This window comes from Pogoniulus pusillus, chromosome 35 (assembly GCF_015220805.1).
Source record: "Pogoniulus pusillus isolate bPogPus1 chromosome 35, bPogPus1.pri, whole genome shotgun sequence".
Classification (NCBI taxonomy): Eukaryota; Metazoa; Chordata; class Aves; order Piciformes; family Lybiidae; genus Pogoniulus; species Pogoniulus pusillus.
In genome coordinates, this window is record NC_087298.1 from 1,656,786 (window position 1) to 1,682,764 (window position 25,979).

At 58.0% G+C, this 25,979-nt stretch overlaps 2 protein-coding genes and 1 non-coding gene across 6 annotated transcripts in view; 2 read left to right on the forward strand and 1 right to left on the reverse strand.

Moving 5' to 3' along the window:
• LRSAM1 (leucine rich repeat and sterile alpha motif containing 1) overlaps positions 1-12,498 on the reverse strand; it is a 37,052-nt gene extending 24,554 nt beyond the window's left edge. The window contains exons 1-8 of one of the 4 annotated variants that reach the window (XM_064170875.1): positions 12,388-12,498; positions 11,543-11,881; positions 6,604-6,776; positions 6,045-6,101; positions 5,580-5,624; positions 5,081-5,158; positions 3,518-3,586; positions 1,571-1,655 (exon numbers count right to left, since the gene is read on the reverse strand). In XM_064170875.1, coding sequence (XP_064026945.1) covers positions 1,571-1,655; positions 3,518-3,586; positions 5,081-5,158; positions 5,580-5,624; positions 6,045-6,101; positions 6,604-6,675 — 406 coding nt within the window. In that variant the 5' untranslated portion in view covers positions 6,676-6,776; positions 11,543-11,881; positions 12,388-12,498. The remainder of the gene's footprint in view (positions 1-1,570; positions 1,656-3,517; positions 3,587-5,080; positions 5,159-5,579; positions 5,625-6,044; positions 6,102-6,603; positions 6,777-11,542; positions 11,882-12,387) is intronic. The other 3 variants (XM_064170874.1, XM_064170873.1, XM_064170871.1) reach the window with 3 other exon arrangements.
• Positions 12,499-12,614: 116 nt separating this feature from the next.
• RPL12 (ribosomal protein L12) lies at positions 12,615-15,952 on the forward strand. Its single transcript, XM_064170876.1, has 7 exons — positions 12,615-12,732; positions 12,859-12,932; positions 13,243-13,341; positions 14,060-14,141; positions 14,837-14,923; positions 15,662-15,774; positions 15,861-15,952. Exons 1-7 carry the CDS (start codon positions 12,696-12,698, stop codon positions 15,864-15,866), a joined length of 498 nt encoding a protein of 165 aa, XP_064026946.1. The 5' UTR covers positions 12,615-12,695; the 3' UTR covers positions 15,867-15,952.
• Positions 13,769-13,897, forward strand: LOC135190359 (small nucleolar RNA SNORA65). The gene has a single exon (XR_010308495.1). It is a non-coding gene; the product is annotated as a small nucleolar RNA SNORA65 (small nucleolar RNA).
• Positions 15,953-25,979: the final 10,027 nt, after the last annotated feature.

The following is a 25,979-nucleotide window of genomic DNA, read 5'->3' on the forward strand; positions in this document are numbered from 1 at the left end:
CAGAAGCCCTTTAGCTGTGCCAGCCGCTCCCGGTGCCAGGCAGCTCCCTCAGTCCCGTCCCTGCGGACAGAAACCGTTTAGCTGTGCCAGCCGCTCCCAGTGCCAGGCAGCTCCCTCAGCCCGGTCCCTGCCGAGAGAAGCCCTTGAGCTGTGCCAGCGGCTCCCGGTGCCAGGCAGCTCCCTCAGCCCGGTCCCTGCCGACAGAAGCCCTTTAGCTGTGCCAGCCGCTCCCGGTGCCAGGCAGCTCCCTCAGCCCGGTCCCTGCGGACAGAAACCGATTAGCACCGGGCTGGCCGCTCCCGGTGCCAGGCAGCTCCCTCAGCCCGGTCCCTGCGGACAGAAACCGATTGGCACCGGGCTGGCCGCTTCCGGTGCCAGGCAGCTCCCTCAGCCCGGTCCCTGCGGACAGAAGCCCTTGAGCTGTGCCAGCGGCTCCCGGTGCCAGGCAGCTCCCTCAGCCCCGTCCCTGCGGACAGAAGCCCTTTAGCTGTGCCAGCCGCTCCTGGTGCCAGGCAGCTCCCTCAGCCCGGTCCCTGCCGACAGAAGCCCTTTAGCTGCACCGGGCCAAGCAGGACCCAGGCAGGTTGGTTTGCTGCCACACGCAGCCACGCTTGGTGCACTGGTGGGGCTGGGCACGGGTCAGAGGAGCGCTCCAAAGGGCTGTGGGTGCCCAGCAAGGCCAATGGAGATCAAGAGCCAATGGCACACAGGTCCCAGCAGTGGCTCTCTGTCTTTGGTGACTGCTACAGGCTGCGTCTGTGCTCTTTGTCAGGAGAAGATCCAGAACAGAGTCTTCTTCCCAGAGAAGGGAGGAAGGGGATGAGTGTGGCATCACACACCTAAGGTGAGCAGCCAGCTGCTGCAGCCAGGCAGGGCAAGGAGCTGAGCTGCACTTCCTCACTCTCCATTTCTGCCCCACGTCACCAACAGCTGCCTGGAACAAAGCCTCCCAAGCTCATGGCACTGCCCTACCTGCAAAATGGGCATATCTGCTGCCAAAGGCCCTACCACTCTTCTTACACCTGAGTCTGCACAGACACCTTCCTTAGGCTGGTCAAAGCCCCCAGCCAGAGGGGCACAAACCCTGTCCCCTCCTGCAGGGCACACACCATGCTCATAGCTCCCGCTGGGTCTCCAGGAGGAAGACCTGCCCCAGCCCTCTCAGCAGGGAGGAGGCAGCTGAGCCGTGGACTGCTGCCCACACGCAGGCACACAAGGGAGCTTTCAGCTGCTGAGCTGGGGCACAACGACCCCAACAGCCTTCTCCTTTGGGAAAAGGCAACGAGCTGGCTGCAGACATCACCTGAAGCAAGGCTGCCCTAAGAGCCACCAGCTGAGCTGCTGGGCAGAGCGGTTCCGCTCACGGCTCTTGGGTCAAGACTTGGCAGCTTGGCCATTTGCTGTGGAGCAGCTCAGGGAACTTGTAGGAGTCACTTCCACTCAGGGAACTTGTAGGAGTCACTTCCACTCAGGGAACTTGTCGGAATCGCTTCCAGCTTGCTGTGGTTGAAAGGGATAAGGACTAAAGCAGCTCCACACAACCCAGAGCAGTGAGGAAGATGTCCCTTACCTTTCACGTTGAGCAGCTGGAGCTGGGCAAGGTCTCCTATGGATGCTGGGAGGGATGCTAAAAGATTCCCTTCAAGGTTTAGGACCTAAAGTATTAACAGAAAGTGAGATTCAAGATGTGCTCCAAGCAAGTCTCAGCTTCTTCTGCACATCTGTGCTCTTGGGACTGCTTTCAGGCTCAGAAAGGTAACTTGGAATTGGCTCTAGACAATACTTTAGGGGTTAAAACTGTTATTTTCCAGAAGCCCTGCACACAGGGTACAGCTGCAGCCAGTTCAAGAAGGGCCTCAGGGAACTGCTTGAGAGAGTCCAGCCCAGAGCCAAAGCTGCTGCAGGCAGTGAACATCTCCTGTGAGGCCAGGCTGGGGGAGCTGGGGCTGGGAGCTGGCAGCAGAGGAGCCTGAGGGCTGCCCTCAGTGCTGTGCTGAAGATGTGCAGGGCAGTGTGGGGAGGCTGCAGCCAGGATCTGCCCAGGGGTGGCCAAGGGCAGCACAAGGGGCACTGGGGGCAAGCTGGACCAGAGGAGGTGCCAGGGGAACAGGAGGGCAAACTTTGTCAGTGTGAGGGTGCTGGAGCCTGGAGCAGGCTGCACAGAGAGGCTGTGGAGTCTCCTGCTCTGGAGGAGCCACCTGGACATGTTCCTGTGTGGCCAGCCTTAGGGGAGCCTGCTCTGGGGCTTAGACTGGATGATCTCTGGAGGTCCTCTCCAACCTCTGCCAGGCTGTGGTGTGATCTAGCCACCACACGCAGTGACAAACCCTCTGCACAGCCAACAGATGCAGGGACTGGGAGGCAGAATGTCCTTCCCTCCAGGGCAGGGCTCCCCCAACCCAGCACCCACACTGCCTGGACCTAAAGCTGCACCCTGAGCAGAGGACACCTTCAGCATGCACTGTGACAGGCTGCACTGTGACAGGCTGCACTGAGCTCTCAGCACAACCACACCAGAGGGTGGAAAAACCTCAGGATTTTGGGAAACCACTGGGACTGGGAGCTGCAGCTCAGCTTGCTCATAGCAGTTGCTTGGCAGAGTGAGCTGCCTGGACTGGCAGCCCCTGCACCCAGCTGGGGCTGCATCACTCAGCACTGCCTGCACTTCTCCTGCACCCAGCTGGGGCTGCATCACTCAGCACTGCCTGCACTTCTGCACCCAGCTGGGGCTGCATCACTCAGCACTGCCTGCACTTCTCCTGCACCCAGCTGGGGCTGCATCATTCAGCACTGCCTGCACTTCTCCTGCACCCATCTGGGACTGCATTACTCAGCACTGCCTGCACTTCTGCACCCAGCTGGGGCTGCATCACTCAGCACTGCCTGCACTTCTGCACCCAGCTGGGACTGCATCACTCAGCACTGCCTGCACTTCTGCTCTTCTCCTGCACCCAGCTGGGACTGCATTACTCAGCACTGCCTGCACTTCTGTACCCAGCTGGGGCTGCATCACTCAGCACTGCCTGCACTTCTCCTGCACCCAGCTGGGGCTGCATCACTCAGCACTGCCTGCACTTCTGCACCCAGCTGGGGCTGCATCACTCAGCACTGCCTGCACTTCTCCTGCACCCATCTGGGACTGCATCACTCAGCACTGCCTGCACTTCTGCTCTTCTCCTGCACCCAGCTGGGACTGCATTACTCAGCACTGCCTGCACTTCTGCTCTTCTCCTGCACCCAGCTGGGACTGCATTACTCAGCACTGCCTGCACTTCTGCACCCAGCTGGGGCTGCATCACTCAGCACTGCCTGCACTTCTCCTGCACCCAGCTGGGGCTGCATCACTCAGCACTGCCTGCACTTCTCCTGCACCCAGCTGGGACTGCATCACTCAGCACTGCCTGCACTTTTGCTCTTCTCCTGCACCAGGCTGGGTGATCTAACATGAGCACCACCACTTAAGCTGTGGTCAGCTGGGAGGCAAGCAGCAGTGAGCCCTGCACTGCAGATCCTTTACCTGAAGAGCTGCCAGCTGGCCAATGTCGGCAGGGAGCGATGCCAGCTGGTTGTCATGCAGGTCTAGAACCTGGAAGAGCAGATGGGGTCCTCAGACAAGGTTGGGAAAAGAAGTCATGGTGCAAGAATGGAAGGTCAGCAATCCTCTAGCAATGAGCAATGCTTCCCTTCCCAAGGGGCTTTGAAAAGCAGCTTCAGATTTCAAGCAGACACAGGCACTTCGTTCTTGGTGCTCGTTTGCAGTCTCAAGCCTCTGTACAGCAACCAACCAACAAAACTGCAGGGAGAACAGTGACACCAAGGCAGCTGATCCACAAAACTGGATGAGCCAGCTGCATAAACCACCTCCATGGAGCCAGCCTGGCACAAGAAAGCCATTTTCTGCAGGCCAGTGAAGCACTCCAGCACCAGTGCTGGCACAGGGCAGGACTATCCCTGGAGACCTTCCTCCCTGGGGAGAGAGTTGCTGCTGGAATGACTCTGCCTCCTGTGGAGAGGAGGCAGAGCATGAAGCTGGTGGAGCTGAAAGTCCTCAGCCTTCATATGAACATCCACAGCCTCTGACACAGGCACCCAGCACCAGCTTCATCCACATTCCAGCTGAGGGGGAGGAGATTCTGCCCCTCTGCTCTGCTGAGAGCACACCTGCAGTGCTGTGTCCAGCTCTGGAACCCCCAGCACAAGAAGGACATGGACTTGTTAAAACAGATCCAGAGGAGGCCATGAATCTGATCAGAGAGCTGGAGAAGCTCCCCTGTGGGGACAGGCTGGGGGAGTTGGGGCTGTGAAGCCTGCAAAACAGAAGGCTGCAGGGGAGACCTCAGAGCAGCCTTCCAATACCTGAAGGGGCTGCAGGAGAGCTGGGCAGGGACTTTGGACAAGGGCTGGAAGTGCCAGGATGAGGGACAATGGCTTTGAGCTGGGAGAGGGGAGAGTGAGAGTGGAGAGGATGAAGAGATTGTTGAGAGTGAGGGTGGGGAGAGACTGGCACAGGTTGAGGGTGGTGAGACACTGGCACAGGTTAAGGGGGGTGAGACACTGGCACAGGTTAAGGGGGGTGAGACACTGGCACAGGTTTCCCAGGGAGGTTGTGGAGCACAGAAGCACCCAATGTGATCAAAGATCACATTGGGTGCTTCTGTGCTCCACAACCTCCCTGAAGGTGTTCAGCACCAGATTGGATGAGGCCTTGAGCAAGCTGTGCTGGTGAGAGGTGTCCCTGCCCGTGGGAAGAGGGTCTCAGCTCGATGATCTTTAAGGTCCCTTCCAACCCAACCCATTCTCTGACTGCAAACAACCCACCCAAGCAGAAGAGAGGTGAACCTCCCCTGTAACACACCCAGCCCTGGCTGGGGCTGCTGAGGGGGCAGTGTGGGGTTGTGCAGAGGACAAACAAGCGCTGGGACTGTCGATGATGATCTGCAAACTGCTCAGCGGCTGCTGGCTGTCAGCATGGGAGGGGAGCCCAGCAAGGGCAGGCTCCACACAGGCAGGCAGGAGGGGTTGCTTTGAGCCTCTGTGTTTTAGTGCAGCGAGGAGAAGAGGCTGCAGGGATCACAATTACCTTCAGAGTGATGAGACTCAGCAGGCTGCAGGACTTGGGCACTAAAGAGGTCAGGTTATTTGTATGAAGAATCAGCACCTGAGGAGGAAACATCCCACTGCAGCAGGAGCAAACATCCCATGGAAGCATGAACACAGGAGCTGCTGCTGCTGCCCACAACAAGCACAGCTGCTGAGGCTGCACAAGAGCTTCAGCACCTAAAATACCACAGTAATTAAGAGACTTGGGCAAACAATTAACACAAGAGCTAAGCAAGGAGCTAGCATCTTACACGAGGAGCACCTGGTGGGCTAAGACAGCAACCATCACCCCATCTCCCATGGCTGGAGGTAGCCCTTTGGAGGGGCTTAGTCCTCCCCAGATTGCTCCCTGGGGAGCACCTCAGGAGTGGTCACATCCACTACAAGCAACCTCCCTCTCCAGCAGCACACAGAGAGCAACACAGACTCTGCCACTTCAACCAGCAGCTGGAGCTCAGCATTGCTGGCTGCCACCTTACCTTCTTCTGCAAGACTTTGCAGGTTGCAAAGGCCCCATAAGGAACCTAAAAAACAATCAGAACACAGCCCTGTCAGACCCTGCCAGCACCCCCACAGCCCCCACTGCAAAGTGGCAACAAGGAGCTGCAAGGGCAACTGAGCTGAGACTGGAGACTGCTGGGTTTGGCCCAGGGTACCAGCACCTCTCCTACAAGCACAGGCTGGGAGAGCTGGGGCTGTTCAGCCTGGAGAAGAGAAGGCTGCAGGGAGACCTTAGAGCTGCAGTTCAGTATTTGAAGGGGGGCTGCAGGCAGGCTGGGGAGGGACTGTTCAGAAGGGCCTGTGGGGACAGGCTGAGGGCAATGGTTTGGAACTGGAGCAGGGCAGGGTTAGGTTGGACATGAGGAGGGAGTTGTGCACAGGGAGGGTGTGGAGAGGCTGGCACAGGCTGCACAGGGAGGTGGTTGAGGCTGTAGAGAGCTTACCTCTGAGAGCTCACACTTGGATATGTCCAGAACATCATCAGCACCAGCTGCCTTAGCCTGGAGAGAGAAGAGAAGAGAATCATAGAACCATCAGGCTGAAGAGAGCTCCAAGCTCAGCCAGCCCCACCTAGCACCCAGCCCTGCCCAAGCAACCAGACCATGGCACTAAGTGCCCCAGCCAGGCTTGGCTGCAACACCTCCAGGCACACAGACTCCACCACCTCCCTGGGCAGCCCATTCCAATGCCAATCACTCTCTCTGACAACAACTTCCTAACAACATCCAGCCTCAACCTTCTTCCATGTAGCTGCAGAGAGCAATGAGGGCTCCCTCAGCCTCCCCTTCTCCACACTGCACACCCCCAGCTCCCTCAGCTGCTCCTCCCCAGCCCTGTTCTGCAGACCCTTCCCCACCTTTGTTGCTCTTTTCTGGACCCACTCTAGCCCCTCAATGTCCTTCTTGGAGTGAGGGGCCCAAACCTGAAGCCCAGGTCTGAGGGGTGGCCTCACCACAAGCGCCCTGGCACGCAGGGGGCAGAGGAGGGCTCAGCACTGCTTACCAGGCACATCTGGTACTCGAGGCGCTTCCGAGCATCCTCGCTGGGCTTCTTCTTGCGGGAGAAGAGAGGCATCTCAGCCCTGACCAGAGCTCAGTGGCACCCAGGATCAGGGTATGGGCACAGAGCTCCTGCAGCAGGGAGCTGCTGGGGAGCCTGGGCTGCAGGGCTCTGCTCTAAGAAGTGGAGAAAAGAAGGAAAGAAGGAGAGAAACAACCAAAGCTCACTGAGCAGATGTCTTTGTTTAAGCCCTGCTCTGGCTGGATCACCCAGGCAGGTCCTAGCACAGCTCCACACAGCAAGCTAGCAGGGGCCACAAAGCCCTGCTGGGGTGGGTCACTTGGCTTGGTCCTCTCTGGGCAGGATGAATAAAGTCAAGGTGGGACACAGAATGGCTTAGGTTGGGAGGAGCACTAGAGAGCATCCACTCCAACCTCCCCACTTCCCAGCTACACCTGGCTGCTCAGGGCCCTGTCCAACCTGGCAGGGACACCTCCCAGCTACACCTGGCTGCTCAGGGCCCTGTCCAACCTGGCAGGGACACCTCCCAGCTACACCTGGCTGCTCAGGGCCCTGTCCAACCTGGTTCTGAACACCTCCAGGGGGGAGGCATCAATGTCTTCTCTGGGCAACCTGTTCCAGAGTCTGAGGAACTTCTTCCTCAGCTGCAGTCTAACCCTGCTGTGCCTCACCTCCAAACCATTCCCCCTTGTTCTGTCTCCAGACACCCTCAGCAAAAGTCTCTCTGCAGTCTTCCTGCAGGACCCCTTCAGGCACTGGCAGCAGCTCTAAGGTCCCCCTGGAGCCTTCTCCTCTGCAGGCTGCACACCCCCAGCTCCCTCAACCTGTGCTCACAGCAGAGCTGCTCCAGCCCTGGCATCACCTTTGTGGTCTCCTCTGGACTGACTCCAACAGCTCTGTATGTGGAAGGGCTGTTGGGTGATCAGGAAACACAGGATCCACTCTAGGACAGGGACTAAAAAAGCTGCAACCATATCAAGAGACCAAGCACCAGGGACAGAACCCAAACTCTGGAAAGTCAGAATCAATTCTGGCACAATAACAAGGACCTGTAAAATGTTCTGGGCCAGAAATGTGACAAACTCCCAACCCTGAGAGCAGCAGAGCTGCCCTCCAGGGCAGGTGAGAACAAAGCCCCCAGTGCAGCTCAGAACTGTTTGCAAGGCACCTGATGAGTGCTGAGCACAGCACAGCCTCCTCTGGCACCTGATGAGGGCTGAGCACAGCACAGCCTCCTCTGGCACCTGATGAGTGCTGAGCACAGCACAGCCTCCTCTGGCATGTCACCCAGCCCAGCCCAGTGGCTTCCCAGTATGACATGGGGATCCCAGACAAGCCCTGGGATCAGGATGCTGAGGCTAAACTTTGCTTCTCAGCTTCAGGAGTCATTCCCTGGATTCATTTGCTGTCTGGGCAGCAGCAGTCACTCACAGGCACATCCTCATCTCAGCCACACAGTGAGATGGGTTCTGCTCAAGCACTCACAGCACAGGATCACCTTTTAAACAGGCTGGCAAAGCCAAAGCACTTCCCAGTCATCTGAGAACCTCCTGCAGAGCTAATGCAGCCCAGCTTCAGAAGGACTTTGGCTACAAACCACAGCTGATCACTGCTGCTTCAGCCCTGTGCTGTGCTGAGCTGTCTGCCCTCCTAGGCACCTAGCAGCTTCTCCCAGGCTGTGTGCCCCCAGGTCAGACTGGCACACTCCATCCTGGCCTTACAGGGCAGCCAGACCTTCCCCAGGTGATAGTTGCAGGTCACCACAGGACTGAGAGCTGGAGAATGGTTTTCTGGACACCATCTGACTCAAGTGTAAAGGGAAGAGAAGCTAAAGAAGAGAGAGAGAAGAGTAGATCACAGCATAGCACCTGGTGAAATCAGCACTGCAGGGGGGTGAAGTGGCAAGAGAAAATAGGCAGCTCTGGAAGAAGCCAGCAGGGGAGGAGAAGGGAGTGTGCTGGTGGACAAGGCATGAGGAGCCCAGGTGGTTAAGTAGCTGGGTACCAGCTGGGATGCTGGGACAAGAGATGGGAACCAAATGAGCAATCAAATAAAGGAAGGAAAAAGGTTCAACTGAGGCTGCATGAGAGCAGGGGGCAAGAACAGGTGACAGAGTCTGAGTGGGGGCACAGGGAGATGATGCAGGAGGGACCAAATCTGCCTTGCTGACAAGACGGAGGTAAGATGAGAGAAGAGCAACAGTGAGCCCCCAAGGAGGAAACTTGAACTGGCTGGGCAAGAAGCCTTGGGGTACACGAGGAAGCTGAGGAGCACTGCTTGGCAGAGGGTGAGCCCAGGCAGCAGCCACAGCTGCCACATGCCCAGGGACAGGTGCCAGGCAGCTCGCACTGAAGTGTCACTTTAACACAGCTGGAAAGCAATACAGAAGGGTCACTACCTGAGCAGTGACTGGCACAGCTGTGCAGTGCAGTTCACTCAGCACTCATGTTGCACACACACAGCTGGTTCTCTGCCAGCTCTGTGTCTACAAACTGATTTCAGACCATACTGAGGAGCACAGAACCCACAGGGTGCAGCCAGAGACCTTCCCTGTGCGCGGAGACCTCTGCCAAAGACTCCACAGCTTTCTGCAGGGAAATCCTTACGTGCCAAACCAGAACTGCAGTCTAAAAGCAAGCAAGCAAGCAGCCTTCATCTCATTCCAGAGAGCAAGAGGCAAAGGTGTCCTGTTTGGCTGCCCTGTTGTCACAGCACTCCACTGGGACAAGCCAGAGACGCAGCAGAAGCTGGCTACAAAGCACCTGGTTGTGTGTGAGGCAATCAGGAACAGCTGCACTGCTCCTTCCCTGCCATCCCACTGTGCTGCTGCTTTAGCAAGTCCAGGCTGCTGACCTGCCCCTCAGACAATAACCTTCAGAGGATTAAGCAGGAAGAGTTCCCTGCCAGGAGCTGCAGTCTGGAAGTGCAGGAAAGCAATCAAGAAACCAGGAGCAGGAGGCAGACGTGGCACAGGAAAGAAAAGGAGGACACTTAACAACCTAACAGCACAAAGGGGCCTGCAGCCAGATCTCCAGAACTGGGCTGCAGGTCAGCTCTTTGCTGAGGACTCAAACTAGAGCAGAGCAGATTTAGACTGGATGTCAGGAACAGGTTCTGCACCATGAGGCCAGTGGTAGGTTGCCCAGGGAGGTGGTCGAGGCCCCATCCCTGGAGATATTCAAGTGAGGCTTGACAAGGCTCTGGGCAACCTGATCCAGGTGAGGATGTTGCTGCTGACTGCAGGGGGTTTGGACTGGATGAGCTTTGGAGGTCCCTTCCAACCCAGACCATTCTATGACTTCTGCATCCCCTTGTCAGGTTTCACCTTCCTCTGCTGGAGCCAGACAGCTGTGTGAGAAGCTGTTTCACTCCAGGAAACAGACAAAGACACAGAGGGTGAAGGACAGACAGCTGGACAGGCAAGAAATTGCACTAGGGGTCTCAAGATGAAGGATCATAGACTTGTGAAATGGGCTGAAATGTCAGAACTTGCCTTAGTGCAGATGTGTCACCTGCAAGCAGCAAAGCCACACCTGGCTGTGACACCTGCCCTGCCTGCTCTGCTGAGCAGCAGCAGGGCCCAGAGCAGCACTCAGCACCCAGTAACAAGAAAGGCCTTTGGCATGGGCCCATATTTGGTATGGGGCAATCTTTATTGGGGTTACTGAAAGAGAAGGTGTGCCAGTGTGAGCCCAGCTGGGATAGTCTGGTGAGCAGAATTAGATGCTAGGCTGTGAAAAGGAAACAAAGGTGATGGCTGCTGCACTCCTAGGCTTGCTGAGATGGAAAGAACAAGAACATAAATAGAGATAAGAGAGATGCCCTCTGGCTCTGGCTGCCTGCACTTCTCTCCCTATCCTGCTGTCTAACTCATCCCTCTGCTTCCTAACCCCCCTGGCCAACTCTCCAAACTCACCTTGAACATAAGGCAAAGTCTGGGATAAGGTAGAGGGGTGGAGAGGAGGTAGAAGGGTGGTTGGGAGCTCCTCCTGGGGACTGTTTTTTGGGAGGGCTGTTGTGTTTCTGTCTTACTTTTTTAACTTGCCCATTTCTGTCTGTAGCTGTAAATTTCTGCTTGGATCTTGTGCTGAGCTGTACATACAAAGCTTCATTCTAATTTCCAGCTCAGCTGAGTCTAGTCTGGGTGATGTTCTTAAGTGTGTGGGACAAGGAACACCCAAACCATCACAGAAAGGAAACAAAGCCAGTGAAGGGTCTGGAGAACAGGGCTGACAAGGAGGGAGCTGGGGGTGTTTAGTCTGGAGGATGCTGAGAGGAGACCTCTTTGCTCTGGACAGCTCCCTGAAAGGAGGCTGAAGCCAGGCAGGGGTTGGTTCCCTTCTCTCTAGTAACAACTGACAGAATGAGGGAAAATGACCTGAAATTGTGCCAGAGGAGGTTTAGGTTGGAGATGAGGAAAAACTTCTTTGCTGCAAGAGTGGTCAGGGATTGGAACAGGCTGCCCAGGGAGGGGCTGGAGTCCCTGTCCCTGGAGGTGTCCAAGAACCATGTGGCCATGGTGGTGGTGGGTTGGGTTCAATGATCTTAGAGGGCTCTTCCAACCATAACAAGCCTATGGTGCTATGAAAGAACAACCTGCTTGTGCCTGGGACAGCAGCTACCCTGCAGCCAGCACCCTACAGACGCCAGCAGTTCACCTTAGCAGGCACCGATTAAACCATGCCGGGGAGGGGAGCGCAGCAGTGCCGCAGGGAGTCAGCGCCGGGAGCAGAGCAGGTCCTGCTGGATGCTGCCTCGTCACGAAGGGCAGGGCTGGCAGCAGACAGCTCTTGGGCAGCAGCAGGTCCTGCTCGCCGGCGGGAAGGTTACCGCAGCGGCAGCAGCAAGCCCTGCAGCCCAGCAAGCACTGCAGCGAGACTCGGGGGGGGCACAGAAGGGGAACTGCAGCTCTGTAACTTACTCTTTCCCCCAGCTCCTTTGCTCTTGGTGCTGCAGAGCGGCCGTGAGAGCTGTACCACCCCCCCCGCAATAACCAGGCTCTGCCGCTGCTCGCTGCTGGCAAGGACCTGCCCTGGCAACGCCCGAAACAAATCTCTCTTCTTCACCAGCTCCAGCTCTGCCTCTCAGTCCTTCCTCTCCCTCACTGCCACTATTCTCTTCCTCTTCTCCTGAGGGGTTCCCTGCAGCGTCCCCCGCCCAGGTGCCAGGCAGCCTCCAAAGGCTCTCTCTCTCCGTCCTCCTCTTCGTTACTCTTTTATCGGCCAGAACGCAGCTGCTCTGTCACCACCGGCCGCGACACCTGAGAAAAGCAGCGACAGTGAGCAAGGGCAGCGAACACCCGCGGCGGCACCGCCTGCTCCCGACCCCGGGGCGCCTCCAGGGAAGCAGCCGAACCGTCTGCACCGTGCCCGGGCTCCGGCAGGCAGCAGCAACGCCCGCACCGTGCCCGGGCTCCGGCAGGCAGCAGAAGCCCCCGCACCGTGCCCGGGCTCCGGCAGGCAGCAGCAGCGCCCGCACCGTGCCCGGGCTCCGGCAGGCAGCAGCAGCGCCCGCACCGTGCCCGGGCTCCGGCAGGCAGCAGCAGCGCCGCACCGTGCCCGGGCTACTCGGAGGAGCGAGGGCGATGCAAGGCAGCAGCAGAGCACACCCAGCCCCAGATCCTCGGGACGGGAGGGGGTCGCCACCGATCTGTCGCGAACCCGAACCCGCGTCCCGCACTGAGGACGAGCCCCGCACATGCTGCCGAGGCCGCGGGGGTCGATCCTCCCCACCCCGCTCAGCCCGACCCGACCCGGTCTCGCTCACCGCTCCCCGCCGCCATGACGCGACACCTCCCCGTCCGCCTCCGCCAGGGGGCACAGCCCCACCTCCGGGGACAGCGAGACGGCGGGCTAGAGCGCCTGGCTCGACCATAGAGCTCCGCACAGCGCCCCGGGGCGGGGAGGCCGCTCCGCTCCGGGCACGCGGCGCGGGAGGCGGGGCCCGGGCGGCTCCGCCCTCTCGCGAGATCCCGGCGGCTATATCCGGTGCCCGCGCGCAGCTCTCGGTCCTTCTGCGCCCCCTCCTAGGCCGCGGCTCGGTGCTATCCGCCGCCATCCGCGCCCGCTGCCGCCATGCCGCCCAAGTTCGACCCCAACGAGGTTAAAGTCGGTACGTGCCGTGCCGCGGCGGGAGCGGGCAAGGGAGTGGGGACGATGGAAGGACCGAGTCCGGGCCGCGATGGCGGTCGGGGCCCGGCGGGCCGCGGCTGACGCGCGCTCGTTGCTGTGTCCGCAGTGTACCTGCGATGCACCGGGGGGGAAGTCGGCGCCACCTCCGCTCTGGCCCCGAAGATCGGTCCCCTCGGGCTGGTACGTACCGCGGCGCCGGGCGGGGCGGGCGAGCGGAGGCGGCGGGAGGCCTCGTGGTGCTGGGGCGGAGGGCGGCGGCGCTGTGCCCGCTCCAGGGGCGCGGTGCGGGATGGGCCAAGGGGGCACGGCCGCGGGGGCGGGAGGCGGCAGCGCGGGATGAGGCAGGCCTGGGGTGTGCGCCCGGTGCGGGGCGGCCTGCGGGAAGGGGTTTAGCGGTGCCGCAAGGAAGCGAGAGAGGCTGTCGCGGCAGGGCCTCGGGGGTCCGCTGCTTTACGCCACGGGGGTGTGACGCTCCCGCCTTTGTCCGCAGTCCCCCAAGAAGGTGGGTGACGACATCGCCAAGGCCACCGGCGACTGGAAGGGGCTGCGGATCACGGTGAAGCTCACCATCCAGAACAGGCAAGCGCAGGTACCGAACGCCACAGGGGAAGGCTCCGCGCCGCAAGCGCCTGCCGCTTGTTCCGCCCACGAGCCTCAGCCCCGGCAGGGTCCACTCAGCCCTTCATCCTTCCGAGGTGGATAAAATGAGTTCCACACGGCCAGCGTGTGGGGGTCTGCTGCGGGAGACCTTAAACCCCGCTGTGAGCGTCTGTGTGAGCCTGGGGCGGGGTCTGTGCCGGGGGCAGCAGCTGCGTGTTGATGGAGCCTGGATCTTGCCAGGCTGAAGGCTTCCACCAGCCAATGAGTGATGGGAGGAGACCTCATGTGCAGTCATTGCTTGTTGTTTTTTAAACTGCTGTGGATAATTCACTCTTCCTACAGAATGTTTGACCAAGAAAACAATATTTCAAGCAGCATAAAAGTAGATAAAAGCAGCTTGGGTAACCCCTCAGCCACCTGCCACTGTGCCTGTCCTGAACCCTGTGGCTGGTACGTTCCAGTGGTGAGCTGAGAGGAAGCCCCAGTCAAGGAAGCAGACCTCTCCTGCCAGTGGGGAGGCCTGTGCCGAAAGGCTGGGGACAAACTTGTGCCTCAAAACGTCTCCTGTGAAACTAAACTAAGCACAGTCCTAGTGGGGCTCTGGTTCTGCAGGCACCAGCTGCCGAGTTAGGCATTGCCACTGGCTGCAAAACGCTGATTAGAGAGGAGGAGGGAAATAAAAACCCACTTCATCTCTTCTTGTTTAGATAGAGGTTGTTCCTTCTGCCTCTGCTCTGATTATCAAAGCTCTGAAGGAGCCTCCTCGTGACAGGAAGAAGCAGAAGAACAGTAAGTGACTTTTTACAAGGGCTTGTGGTGATAGGGTGGGGAGATGGTGGAGAATGGGCACAGGTTGCCCAGGGAGGTTGTGGAGCACAGAAGCACCCAATGTGATCTTTGATCACATTGGGTGCTTCTGTGCTCCACAACCTCCCTGAAGGTGTTCAGGACCTGGCTGGATGAGGCCTTGAGCAACCTGGGTTAGTGGGAGGTGTCTGCCCACAGCAGGGGGGTTGAACCAGGTGATCTTCAAGGTCCTTTCCAACCTATGCTATAAACACCTCCTGGCTTCAGCTCTGATGTGCTTGGGCTGTAATGGTTCAGGCTGAACTGGCAGACCAGAGTGTGGGGCATTGTCTTAGGCAGCTGTCACTGCCTAAGTGCCAGAGCAGAAACCACAGCTACCAAACCACAACAGTTCAGCTCCTTAGAAGATGGGGTTGAGGACCCACCCAGCAGTGTGCCTGTCCTGTAGTGCAGTGGCTGACACAGCCCAGAGGTGAGCTGACAGCAGATGCCAGCTCAGGGTTGCTCTCTCATGAGTGGCCACGCCAAAGCCTGGCCGTGTGCTGATGGCAGCTTAGCAGCAGCTCTGCACTGCCTGGTTTCCATGGGAGCTGGGTGCTGGGAGTGGTGCTTGTGTGAGGGAGCAGGAGCTGAAGTGCTGGCGTGGGCCTGTCTGACTGGGGCTGTCCCTTTGGCAGTTAAGCACAGTGGCAGTGTCAGCTTCGACGAGATCGTCAACATCGCGCGGCAGATGCGGCACAGGTCCTTGGCTCGAGAGCTCTCTGGTAAGTGCCTTGGGCCTCCCTGGAGCCCTCCTTGCTGCTCTGGGAGGGCACTGAGTGTCACCAGCAAGTCAAGGGAGGGTCTCCTCTTTCACTCTGCCCTAGAGAAGCCACACTGGGATTACAGGGTTCAGTTCTGGGCTCCCCAGTTCAAGTGACAGGGAACTGCTGGAGAGAGTCAGGCAGAGGCTACAAAGATGCTGAGGGGCCTGGAGCAGCTCTGTGAGGAGGAAAGGCTGAGAGCCTTCAAGGGTGTTGAGCCTTGAGAAAGAGAGCCTCAGAGGGGATCTGGGTAATGCTCAGTGAAAGGGTAGGGGCCAAGAGGCTAGGGCCAGGCTCTGGTTAGTGGTGCCCAGTGACAGGAAAAGAGGCAATGAGCACAAACTGGATCCCAGGAGGTCCCACCTCAATATGAGGAGAAAGTTGTTTGGTGTGAGGCTGCTGGAGGCCTGGAGCAGGCTGCCCAGAGAGGTTGTGGAGTCTTCTCTGCAGAGCTCTCAGCCCATCCTGGGCAAGCTGCTGTGGGTGCCCTGCTTGAGCAGGGAGTTGGGCTGGATGATCTCCAGAGTTCCCTTCCAGCCTTCTCCAATTCTGTATGTGGCTGCCTGTCCCTTGTTGAGGCCTGTGGCTGCAGCCTGCAAACCCTAGAGGGAGTGAAGAGATAGCTGAGGGGTCTCAGGAGTTCTTGGTGTGCTCTTCAGAGCCTTCTCTGTGGTAAATCTGGGACAAACTCTCTTCCAGGGACAATCAAGGAGATTCTGGGAACAGCCCAGTCTGTGGGCTGCAGCGTCGATGGCAGGCACCCACATGACATCATTGATGACATCAATAACGGTGCAATTGAGTGCCCAGCTGTAAGTGTCCACCTCTGAACCTGCTGTCTTAGGCTGTTGCACTAAAAGGCTCTCCACTAATGAGCTTTCTTTGCTTCTTTCCACAGAGCTAAGACTGCAGACATGAAGTTGCACTGTGAAGGTTCCTCAAGTATTTTGTAGCACCTTAAATACTTAATAAAAGACCCAGCTGTCTGCAGATGTGTTACTGGTTTCATTTGTCCTGCTTTCTTGCTGCATGAATAGGCTGGGGACCACCCTGCCCTCTGCAGCAGCCAAGGTGATGGCATTTTAAACTTTGAAGCTCACTTGGCATTTGCTGCCCTGAAATCATTGCTTGCAGCAACACTGAGTTTAGAGCCTGGGTGAGGATAGTCCAGAGCTAGCCCTGTCCTGGGCTGAATCATGGCAGCAGGGGCAGGGAGGGCATTCTGGCCTTCTGCTGAGACCCCCCCATGCAGTGCTGGGGCAGCTCTGGAGTGCTCAGCACAGACAGGGACCTGCTGGAGCAGGGCCAGAGGCCACAGCAATGCTGGCAGGGCTGGAAGGGCTCTGCTGTGAGGTCAGGCTGAGAGCTGAGGGTGTTCAGCCTGGAGAACACTGCAGGGAGACCTTCTGGTGGCCTTGCAGTGCTTCAAGGGCTGATCAGAAAGCTGGGGACAGATTTCTGAGCAGGGCCTGTAGTGACAGGCCAAGGGGCGATGGCTCGAACTAGGAGAGAGGATACAGATGAGATAAAAGGAAGATCTCTCGTGTGTGTGGTGAGAGCCTGTCCCAGGTTTCCCAGAGCCATCCCAGGTCAGGCTGGGGCTCTGAGCAGCTTGCACTAATCACACATGTCCCTGCCTGACTGCAGGAGCATTGCACTAGAGGACCTTTAAAGGTCCCTTCCAACCCAGACCAGTCTGAGGTGAAGTGGAATTGCCTCAGGCCAGCACTGAGCAAGCTCCTCTGACCCGAGGGCTGTGTAAAGCTTCAGGTGAGCCCTGCTCTCACCAGGAGCAGGTGAGCAGCTCCCAGCAGCTGATGTTGCCCTTCTCCAGGGCAGCTTGTCCTGAGACAGGGCATGGACACACTGAGGCTCGGGCATAGCTGCTGGCTGCCTGCCTCAGCCCTGTGCTTGGGTGGGAAGGCTCCAGCTAGTCCCTGTTTGCAGCCAAGGTGTGGCTCCTGTCAGCATTCCCAGAGAGCACAGGAGCCAGCTTGAAGAGTGCACCTTGGCCTTGTCTCTGGCCTTGGTGGCATTGGGGTTTGCCCCTGCAGAGCCCATGGGATTCTTTGCTGCTCATGGAGCTGCTGGGTTGTCTCCTGGTGGCCAGCAGTGCACATCTGGGCTCTCTGCTGTGCTTTGCTCTCATCGAGGAGCAAGTCTGCTGATTGTGGGTGGAACCTGGTCCTGTGCTCCAGAGAGCTGTGAAGGGGACAGTTTGTTTCTTGGGTCTCCTGTTTCTTTGAGTGCTGCTACTGAGGGAGCAGGGAAAGGAAGCCCTCCAGCCCCTCTCTGCATCAGAGCTTCCAGGTCCTGGGCTATTCTCAGAGAGAAAATGCAGCATTTTTGGTGTCTGATTTCCTCTGCACAGCCTTTCTGTCCATCCTGTGCTGCTGCTTCTCCAGAAATGGATCCTAAAGGCAGCCTGAGGCCAAAGCCATGTTTAGCAGTGGCTCTTCTGACTGCTCCTGCTGGTGACTGTGCCCTGCAGCAGTGCCACCTCGACCTGCTGCTGCTCATGGGCAGAAGGAGCTTTCCTCAGCAGCAGCACCTTCCTGAGGGAGAGGCAGGGTGCTTGCTCCAGACCATCCTGCCAGTAAGAGGTGTCCCTGCCAGGGGGACAGGATGTGAGTACAGCTGTTGAAAAGTGCAGTGAGGGAAGACCAAAGCTTTGGCCCTGCTCAGGAGGAGCTTTTATGGCAAAACTCAGGGCCTTGAAAATGCCTCTGACATGAGGAGTCAGAATTGGTTTGGGTGGAAAAGGCCTTTAAGATTTGAATCCCACCCTCAGCCCAGCACCACCATGGCCACTAAACCCTGTCCCCAAGTGCCATGGCCACAGGTTTCTTCAGTGCCTCCAGGGATGTGGACTCCACTGCCTCACTGGGCAGCCTGTGCCAATCCCTGACCACTCTGGCAGTGAAGACATTTTTCCTCATCTCCAACCTAAGGCTCTCCTGGCATCATTTCAGGTGATGTCCTCTCCTATCAGTTAATCCCAGGGAGCAGAGCCCAACCCCACCTCACTGCAGCCTGCTTTCAGGGAGCTGTAGACAGCAATGAGGTCTCCCCTTGGGCTCCTTCACAGTAACCACCCCCAGCTCCCTCAGCTGCTCCTCTCCAGACCCTTGACCAGCTTCACTGCCCCTCCCTGGCCCTGCTCCAGCCCCTCAGTGTCCTTCTTGGAGTGAGGACCCAAAGCTGAACCCAGGATTTGAGATGTGGCAGTGCCTGCTGGCTACACCATTGCTGATCCAGGCCAGGCTGCTGCTGCCCTCCTTGGCCACCTGGGCACACCCTGGCTCCTCTTCAGCTGCTGCCAACCAGCACCTCCAGGGCCTTTTCTGAAGGGCAATTTCCAGCCACTCTGCCCCCATCCTGGACCATTGATGGGGCTGTGACCCAAGTGCAGGACAGAGCATTTGGCTTTCTGATGCACCTGACCTTGGCCCATTGATCCAGCCTGTCCAGGCCCCTTCCTTCTGTTCCCTTCCAGCATGTCCTGCTTCTAGTTTCAGTTCCCCAGAGACTCAAAGTGCAGCTAACAGAAGCAGTACACCAATAGGATGCCCTCCCTCTTTGGGAAAGAAAGGAATTAAGTGTAGAGAGGCAGGGGGCAGAACACCACACCCAAATCCACTCTTGCTTCAAGGTGGAAGTTAAAACCTTCAACAATAAATAAAAGCTATTTGAGGTGGAGAAGTTGCTGGGGTCGGAGTGGCTGGAGAGCAGCCAAACAGAGAGGGATCTGGGGGTGCTGATTGATACCCACCTGAACATGAGCCAGCAGTGTGCCCAGGTGGCCAAGAGAGCCAGTGGCATCCTGGCCTGCCTCAGGAATGGTGTGGCCAGCAGGAGCAGGGAGGTCATTCTGCCCCTGTACTCTGCACTGCTTAGACCTCACCTTGAGTGCTGTGTTCAGTTCTGGGCCCCCCAGTTTAGGAGGGACATTGAGATGCTTGAGCGTGTCCAGAGAAGGGCAACGAGGCTGGGGAGAGGCCTTGAGCACAGCCCTACGAGGAGAGGCTGAGGGAGCTGGGATTGGTTAGCCTGGAGAAGAGGAGGCTCAGGGCAGACCTTATTGCTGTCTGCAACTACCTGAGGGGAGGTTGTGGCCAGGAGGAGGTTGCTCTCTTCTCTCAGGTGGCCAGCACCAGAACGAGAGGACACAGCCTCAGGCTGTGCCAGGGGAGATTTAGGCTGGAGGTGAGGAGAAAGTTCTTCCCTGAGAGAGTCATTGGACACTGGAATGGGCTGCCCGGGGAGGTGGTGGAGTCGCCGTCCCTGGAGCTGTTCAAGGCAGGACTGGACGTGGCACTTGGTGCCATGGTCTGGCCTTGAGCTCTGTGCTAAAGGGTTGGACTTGATGAGCTGTGAGGTCTCTTCCAACCCTGATAATACTGTGTGATACTGTGTGTGTGAAATGTCCTGTTCCCCTCAGCTGCCCTCCAGCAGGTCAGTCCCCAGGCTGTAATGCTCCTTCAGGCTGCTCTCCCCAGCTTGCAGGACCCTGCACTTGCCCTGCTTCAACTCCAGGAGGGTTCCTCTTTGCCAGTACTCAGCCTGCCCCAGGCCTCACTGAGTGGCAGCACAGACTGAGGGGTGTCAGGAGCAGCTCCCCCCCTGCACCAGCCCATCCGCATCAGAAAGCTGGGGAGGGGCTTTGCAGGCTGTCAGGGAGTGACAGCACTGGGGGGGATGGAGCAAAGCTGGACATGGGGAGAGTCGTTCTGGGTGTTAGGAAGAAGTTGTTGAGCAGGAGAGTGGTGAGAGGCTGGGATGGGTTGCCCAGGGAGGGGGTTGAGGCCCCATGGCTGGAGGTGTTTGAGGCCAGGCTGGCTGAGGCTGTGTGCAGCCTGCTCTAGGGTAGGGTGTCCCTGGGCATGGCAGGGGGGTTGGAACTGGCTGCTCCCTGTGGTCCCTTCCAACTCTGACTGATTCTGTGACTCTATAGGAAAGGAAGACAAGACACAAGATAGATAGATAGATAGATAGATAGATAGATAGATAGATAGATAGATAGATAGATAGATAGATAGATAGAAGCAGCTCGATGGCAAGGGATGGGGGTGGGATGAGGAGTTGTGCACCCCGTGGAAGGCTGCTCATGTGGTGAGACAGGAGCACAGCAAGCAGGGTGCTGCTGCCAGGCAGGCAGGGCGAGAGAGGGAAGCAAACAGGCAGCTCCTTTGTGGTTCTAGGGGGCTTGGCAGGAGTTGGGAGTGGGCTGACCACTACACCTGGGGTCAGGTTCAAGACCACCCTCTGGGAGGAGTCAGGAGGACCTGGAGTCAGGTTCAAGACCACCCCCCAGGAGGGTTACACAGCAGATCAACGCTGCCATCCCATTTAGTGTCATCTGCAAACTGTCCCTTTTCCTGGGCACTGATAAAGCTGCGAAAGAGAAGCAGCACTGAGCCCTGGGGACACCTCTGAGCCTGGCCCCTAGGCTCAGCTGGGGCACAGTGACCTGTTTGGCCTCTGGGGGGGGTGGGGTGCCTGTGTTTCAGCCCTGGTGCTTGAGATGCTCCTCCAGGTTGTGACGCCTGCCAGCCCTGTCTCACTGCCCAGGGATGCAGCTGGGGGAGTGGGGGTGGCAGCACAGCCCCTGGGGCAGCCTGGCTGTGTTGGCAGCCCAGGCTGGGCTGTCTCTTGGGGCAGCCCATGCCGGGGGTGCTGTGTGGGTGTGTGCTGTCAGGCTGTGGAAAGTGCTGTCAGAAGTGAAATGAGCCCAGCAGTCAGAATGCTTTAGCTGACTCTGAGGGATTGCTAAAAGCCCTGGGAGCAGCAGCAGCAGCAGCAGCAGCAGGAGGCTTGCACTTTGCCTCAGCCCTGACACAGAATCCTGGGGAAAAACAACTCATGAATCTTAATTTATGTCCATTTTCCAGAGGGAAGCAGAGTCTAAGTCACTCCAAGAGGCTGAGGTGTGTGAGCCTCAGTCAAATGCTCCACGAGGTATCTTTCCCTGCTCTGCAGAGAAGAGGAGGCTCAGGGCAGAGCTCATTGCTGCCTGCAGCTGCCTGCAGGGAGGCTGTAGCCAGGTGGGGTTGGGCTCTGCTGCCAGGCAGCCAGCAACAGAACAAGGGGACACAGCCTCAAGCTGTGCCAGGGCAGGTCTAGGCTGGATGTTGTTAGGAAGTTGTTGTCAGAGAGAGTGATTGGCATTGGAATGGGCTGCCCAGGGAGGTGGTGAAGTCACTGTGGCTGGAGGTGTTGAAGCCAAGCCTGGCTGGGGCACTTAGTGCCATGGTCTGGTTGGCTGGATAGGGCTGGGTGCTAGGTTGGGCTGGATGAGCTTGGAGAAGCCCAACCTGGTTGGTTCTATGGTTCTGTGATGCTCTTTGATTGACATTTTCTTGCCAGAGGCTCTTCAGTTTTCTCAGTAACCCTGAGAGTTTGTCTTCCAGGGGACTTGCAGAGGGAGAGATCCTGGTTGGAGCCCTCCTGTGGGGAGCAGAGCTGAAAAGCAGGAATGAAGGGAGGGGAAACAAACAAACCCCACCATTTTTATTTGGTTTGAACTGGTTTTAGTAATTTGCTGGATGGGGTCTGGGTTATTTGCCAGAATCTGCCTGAGTCCTTTGTAGGAAGAGGTCTGTGGCAGGGAACTGTCTCTGCTGTGTTGGATGCACCAGGGGCTGAAGGTGCTGGAGCTTCTCTCTGTAAAGAGGAAAACTAAAACCTCCAAATGAGTCCCATCCTAACCCGAGTGGGAGAAGCAGAGCAGCTGTGGCCCTGCTGGTTTCTAATACACATGCAAAGAGGTGTCCTGTGCCAGCAGGAGGCTCTGCAGCTCTGCAGCACCTGCAGCTGGAGGCTGTTTGGATGCAGGGCAATGGCTGAGCTGGTTGGGTGAAACTGCAGCTCATGGCCTGGCCTGAGCCTCCTCTGCTGCCTCTCAGCAATGGGGTGAAGCTGGGACAGGGCAGGGGGGTTGGACTGGGTGGCCCTCAGAGGTCCCCCCAGAGAAGTGTGGGTTAGGAACTGGTTGCAAGAGAGAGTTCAGAGGGTGGTGGTCAACGGTGCCAGGTGCAGCTGGAGAGCTGTGACCAGTGGTGTGCCCCAGGGATCAGTGCTGGGGACAGTCCTGGTCAGCATCTTCATCAATGCCATTGATGAGGGCACAGACAGACAGACAGAGTCTGCTCAGCAGGTTTGCTGCTGACACCAAGCTGGGAGGCTTGGTTGAGACAGCTGCAGGCTGTGCTGCCATCCAGAGAGCCCTGGGCACAGAGCTGGGCACAGAGGAACCAGATGAGGTTCAACAAGGCCAAGTGCAGAGTCCTGCACCTGGGGAGAGAGAATAAACTGCAGCAGGACAGGCTGGGAGGTGACTGCTGGAGAGCAGCCCTGGGGAGAGGATCCTGGGGTGCGGGTGGCTAACAAGTTCCCCATGGCACAGCAATGTGCCCTGGTGGCCAAGAAGGCCAATGGGGTCCTGGGCTGCATTAGGAGGATGTGTCCAGCAGATCAAGGGAGGTTCTCCTGCCCCTCTGCTCTGCCCTGCTGAGACCTCATCTTGAGTATTGTGTTCAGTTCTGGGTTCCTCAGTTGCAGAGGGACAGGGATCTGCTGGAGGGGGTCCAGTGGAGGGCTGTGGGATGCTGAGGGGACAGGAAGGCATGGCTGATGAGGAGAGGCTGAGGGCCCTGGGGCTGCTTAGGCTGGAGAAGACTGAGAGGGGATTTGATCAGTGTCTCTAAGTATCTGAGGACTGGAGGTCAGGAGGGGGGGACAGGCTCTGCTCACTGCTCCCTGGGACAGGGCAAGCAGCAATGGATGGAAGCTGCAGCACAGGAGGTTCCAGCTCAGCACAAGGGGGAACTTCTTGCCTGGAAGGGTCCCAGAGCCTGGCACAGGCTGCCCAGAGAGGTTGTGGAGTCTCCTTGTGTGGAGCCTTCCCAGGCCTGTCTGGATGTGTTCCTGTGTGATCTGTGTCAGATAGGATTGTCCTGCTCTGGCAGGGGCTTGGACTGGATGAGCTCTTTGGGTCCCTTCCAACTCCTCACATCCTGTGAACCATCTAACCTAGACCATTCTATGATTCTTTGATCTGGAGTGGGTTCAGAGGAGGACACAGACAATTAGAGGGCTGGAGAAGTTCCCCTGTGGGGACAAGCTGGGAGAGTTGGGGCTGTTCAGCCTGGAGAAGAGAAGGCTGCAGGGAGACCTCAGAGCAGCCTTCCAGAGCCTGAAGGTGCTGCAAGAGAGCTGGGGAGGGACTGTGGAGAAGGGCTGGGAGTGGCAGGACAAGGGACAATGGCTTTGAGCTGGGAGAGAGGAGAGTGAGAGTGGAGAGGAGGAAGAGATTGTTGAGAGTGAGGGTGGGGAGAGACTGGCACAGGTTGCCCAGGGAGGCTGTTGCTGCTCCCTCCCTGGAAGTGTTGAAGTCCAGGCTGGATGAGGCCTTGAGCAGCCTGTGCTGGTGGGAGGTGTCCCTGCCCATGGCAGGGGCTTGGCACTGGATAAGCTTTAAGGTCCCTTCTCATTCTGTGAAGCTGTGAAGATGCCTTCTGCTCGTGGAGCACCAGGGGTAGGCTGTGTTAGCAGTGGGATCTTCAGAGCTCACCTGGGTTTACACTAACACACTGCATTTGCTGCCTGCTGTGCTGCTGCTCCAGCACCTGCCAGTGAAGCAGGCAGAACTCTGTGGAGGTGATCCTGGAAAAGGAGATGTCTCCAGGCCTGTCCTTGCAGGATCCAGAATGCCAGCTCAGCATCAAGGGCAGGCAAAAGCCTCCTGGGACTCACACTTGCCTTCCAGCCTGTCCTGCTGCCTGGGAGGCTGCATGAGGTCACAGCTCTGCAGTTGTGTGCTCTGCTGACGGGCAGAAGGGAGTTGGCAGAATCCCTGGGGAAAGGCTGGGGTGGTGGTTTGGTGGGCAGGGGGTGATGGCTGGAGCTGGGTATGCAGGTGGAGGAGTTGGGGCTGAGCAATTGATAGGTTCACAGAGTGGCAGGTGGGAAGGGACCCCAAGGATCATCTGCTCCAACCCCTACAGGTCACAGCAGAGCTGCAGTGAGCTGCCCCAGCACCCTGGCAAGAGGAGTCCTCAGCTGCCCAGTGCAGGGCACTCCACTGCTGCCCCTGGCAGATGATTCCAGCCTCTGACTGTGCTCATGGGCAAACATTTCCTTCTGGAATGCAGTGGGAATGGCCCCAGCAGGAGCTTGTCCCCAGCAGGAGCTTGTCCCCATCTGCCCTTGCCCTCTCCATGGGACTGCTTGTGCAAAGGGAGCCTGCATCCTGCTGGCAGCCACCCTGCCTGGCCTGCTCCATGGCAGTAAGGTCTGCCCTCAGCCTTCTCCTCTGCAGGCTGAACATGCCCAGCTCTCAGCCCTTCCTCACAGGGCAGGTCCTTTGTCCCTGGTGACATGTGGGTACCTTGCCCCGGTGGCTCACTGGCCACACAGAGTGAGGACTGCAGTGAAACAGGGAAGGGCAGGACAAAAGGTGCTGAGCTCCTCCCCAGTCCAGCAGCCCTGCCAGACACTGATGCTACAGCACATGCCAGGAGGGGACTGGCACTCTGGAGGAAGGAGCTGGACCTTATACTTGGCCCTGCTGAGGCCATAGCTTGAGTGCTGGGTCCAGTTCTGTGCACCACAGTATAAGAAAGACATTGAGGTGCTGGAGGGTGTCCAGAGAAGAACAACAAGGCTGGTGAGGGGGTTGGAGGGCATCATACCATTAGAATCATAGAATCAAGCAGATTGGAAGAGAGCTCCAAGCTCAGCCAGCCCAACCTAGCACCCAGCCCTGCCCAACCAACCAGACCATGGCACTAAGTGCCCCAGCCAGGCTTGGCTGCAACACCTCCAGCCACACAGACTCCACCACCTCCCTGGGCAGCCCATTCCAATGCCAATCACTCTCTCTGACAACAACTTCCTAACAACAGCCAGCCTAGACCTGCCCTGGCACAGCTTGAGGCTGTGTCCCCTTGTTCTGTTGCTGGCTGCCTGGCAGCAGAGCCCAACCCCACCTGGCTACAGCCTCCCTGCAGGCAGCTGCAGGCAGCAATGAGCTCTGCCCTGAGCCTCCTCTGCTGCAGGCTGCACACCCCCAGCTCCCTCAGCCTCTCCTCACAGGGCTCTGCTCCAGGCCCCTCCCCAGCCTTGCTGCCCTTCTCCAAACACCTTCCAGCACCTCAACAGCTCTCTTGAATTCAGGAGCCCAGAACTGGACACAGCACTCAAGGTGTGGCCTGAGCAGTGCTGAGCACAGGGGCACAAGAACCTCCCTTGTCCTGCTGCCCACACTGCTCCTGAGCCAGCCCAGGATGCCATTGGCTCTCTTGGCCACCTGGGCACACTGCTGGCTCATCCTCAGCTACTATCCACCAGCACCCCCAGGTCCCTCTTCTCTTGGCTGCTTTCCAGCCTTGCTGCCCCACTCAGGAAAGGCAATGGAGCTGTGGCTGCTTAGCATGGAGGAGGCTGAGAGGAGACCTCTTTGCTCTCTACAGCTCCCTGAGTGGAGGTTGCAGTGAGGTGGGGGTTGGGCTCTTCTCCCTAGTCTCAGGTGATAGAAGGGGATAAAATGGCCTGAAACTGTGCCAGGGGAGGGTTAGGTTGGAGATGAGGAAAAATGTCTTTGCTTCAACAGTGGTCAGGGATTGGAACAGGCTGCCCAGGGAGGTGCTGGAGTCCCCATGCCTGGAGGTGCTCAAAAGGTGTAGATGTGGTGCTCCAGATATAGTTTTGATGTCCTGGTAGCTGGGTTGGACTCAGGGATCTCAAAAGCATTTTCCAGTGTAATGAACCTATGATCCCTAAAGCAAAAGGGACCCAACCCTGGACCAGGTGTCCCAGAACCTGCACTCCCCTGCACAGCTGGAGAGCTTTTGCCCATCAACTGTCACAGATCTCTCTTCTTGGAGCATGAGCTGTGTCTTGGGCAGCTTTGCCTGGGGTCCAGACCCTGTCTGCTCTGCCTCAGCTCCATGCCTACCCCAAGCAGTGCAGGGCTTGGTGCAGCCTCTTCAGCTGGCAGAAGCAGGGAGCAGGAGAG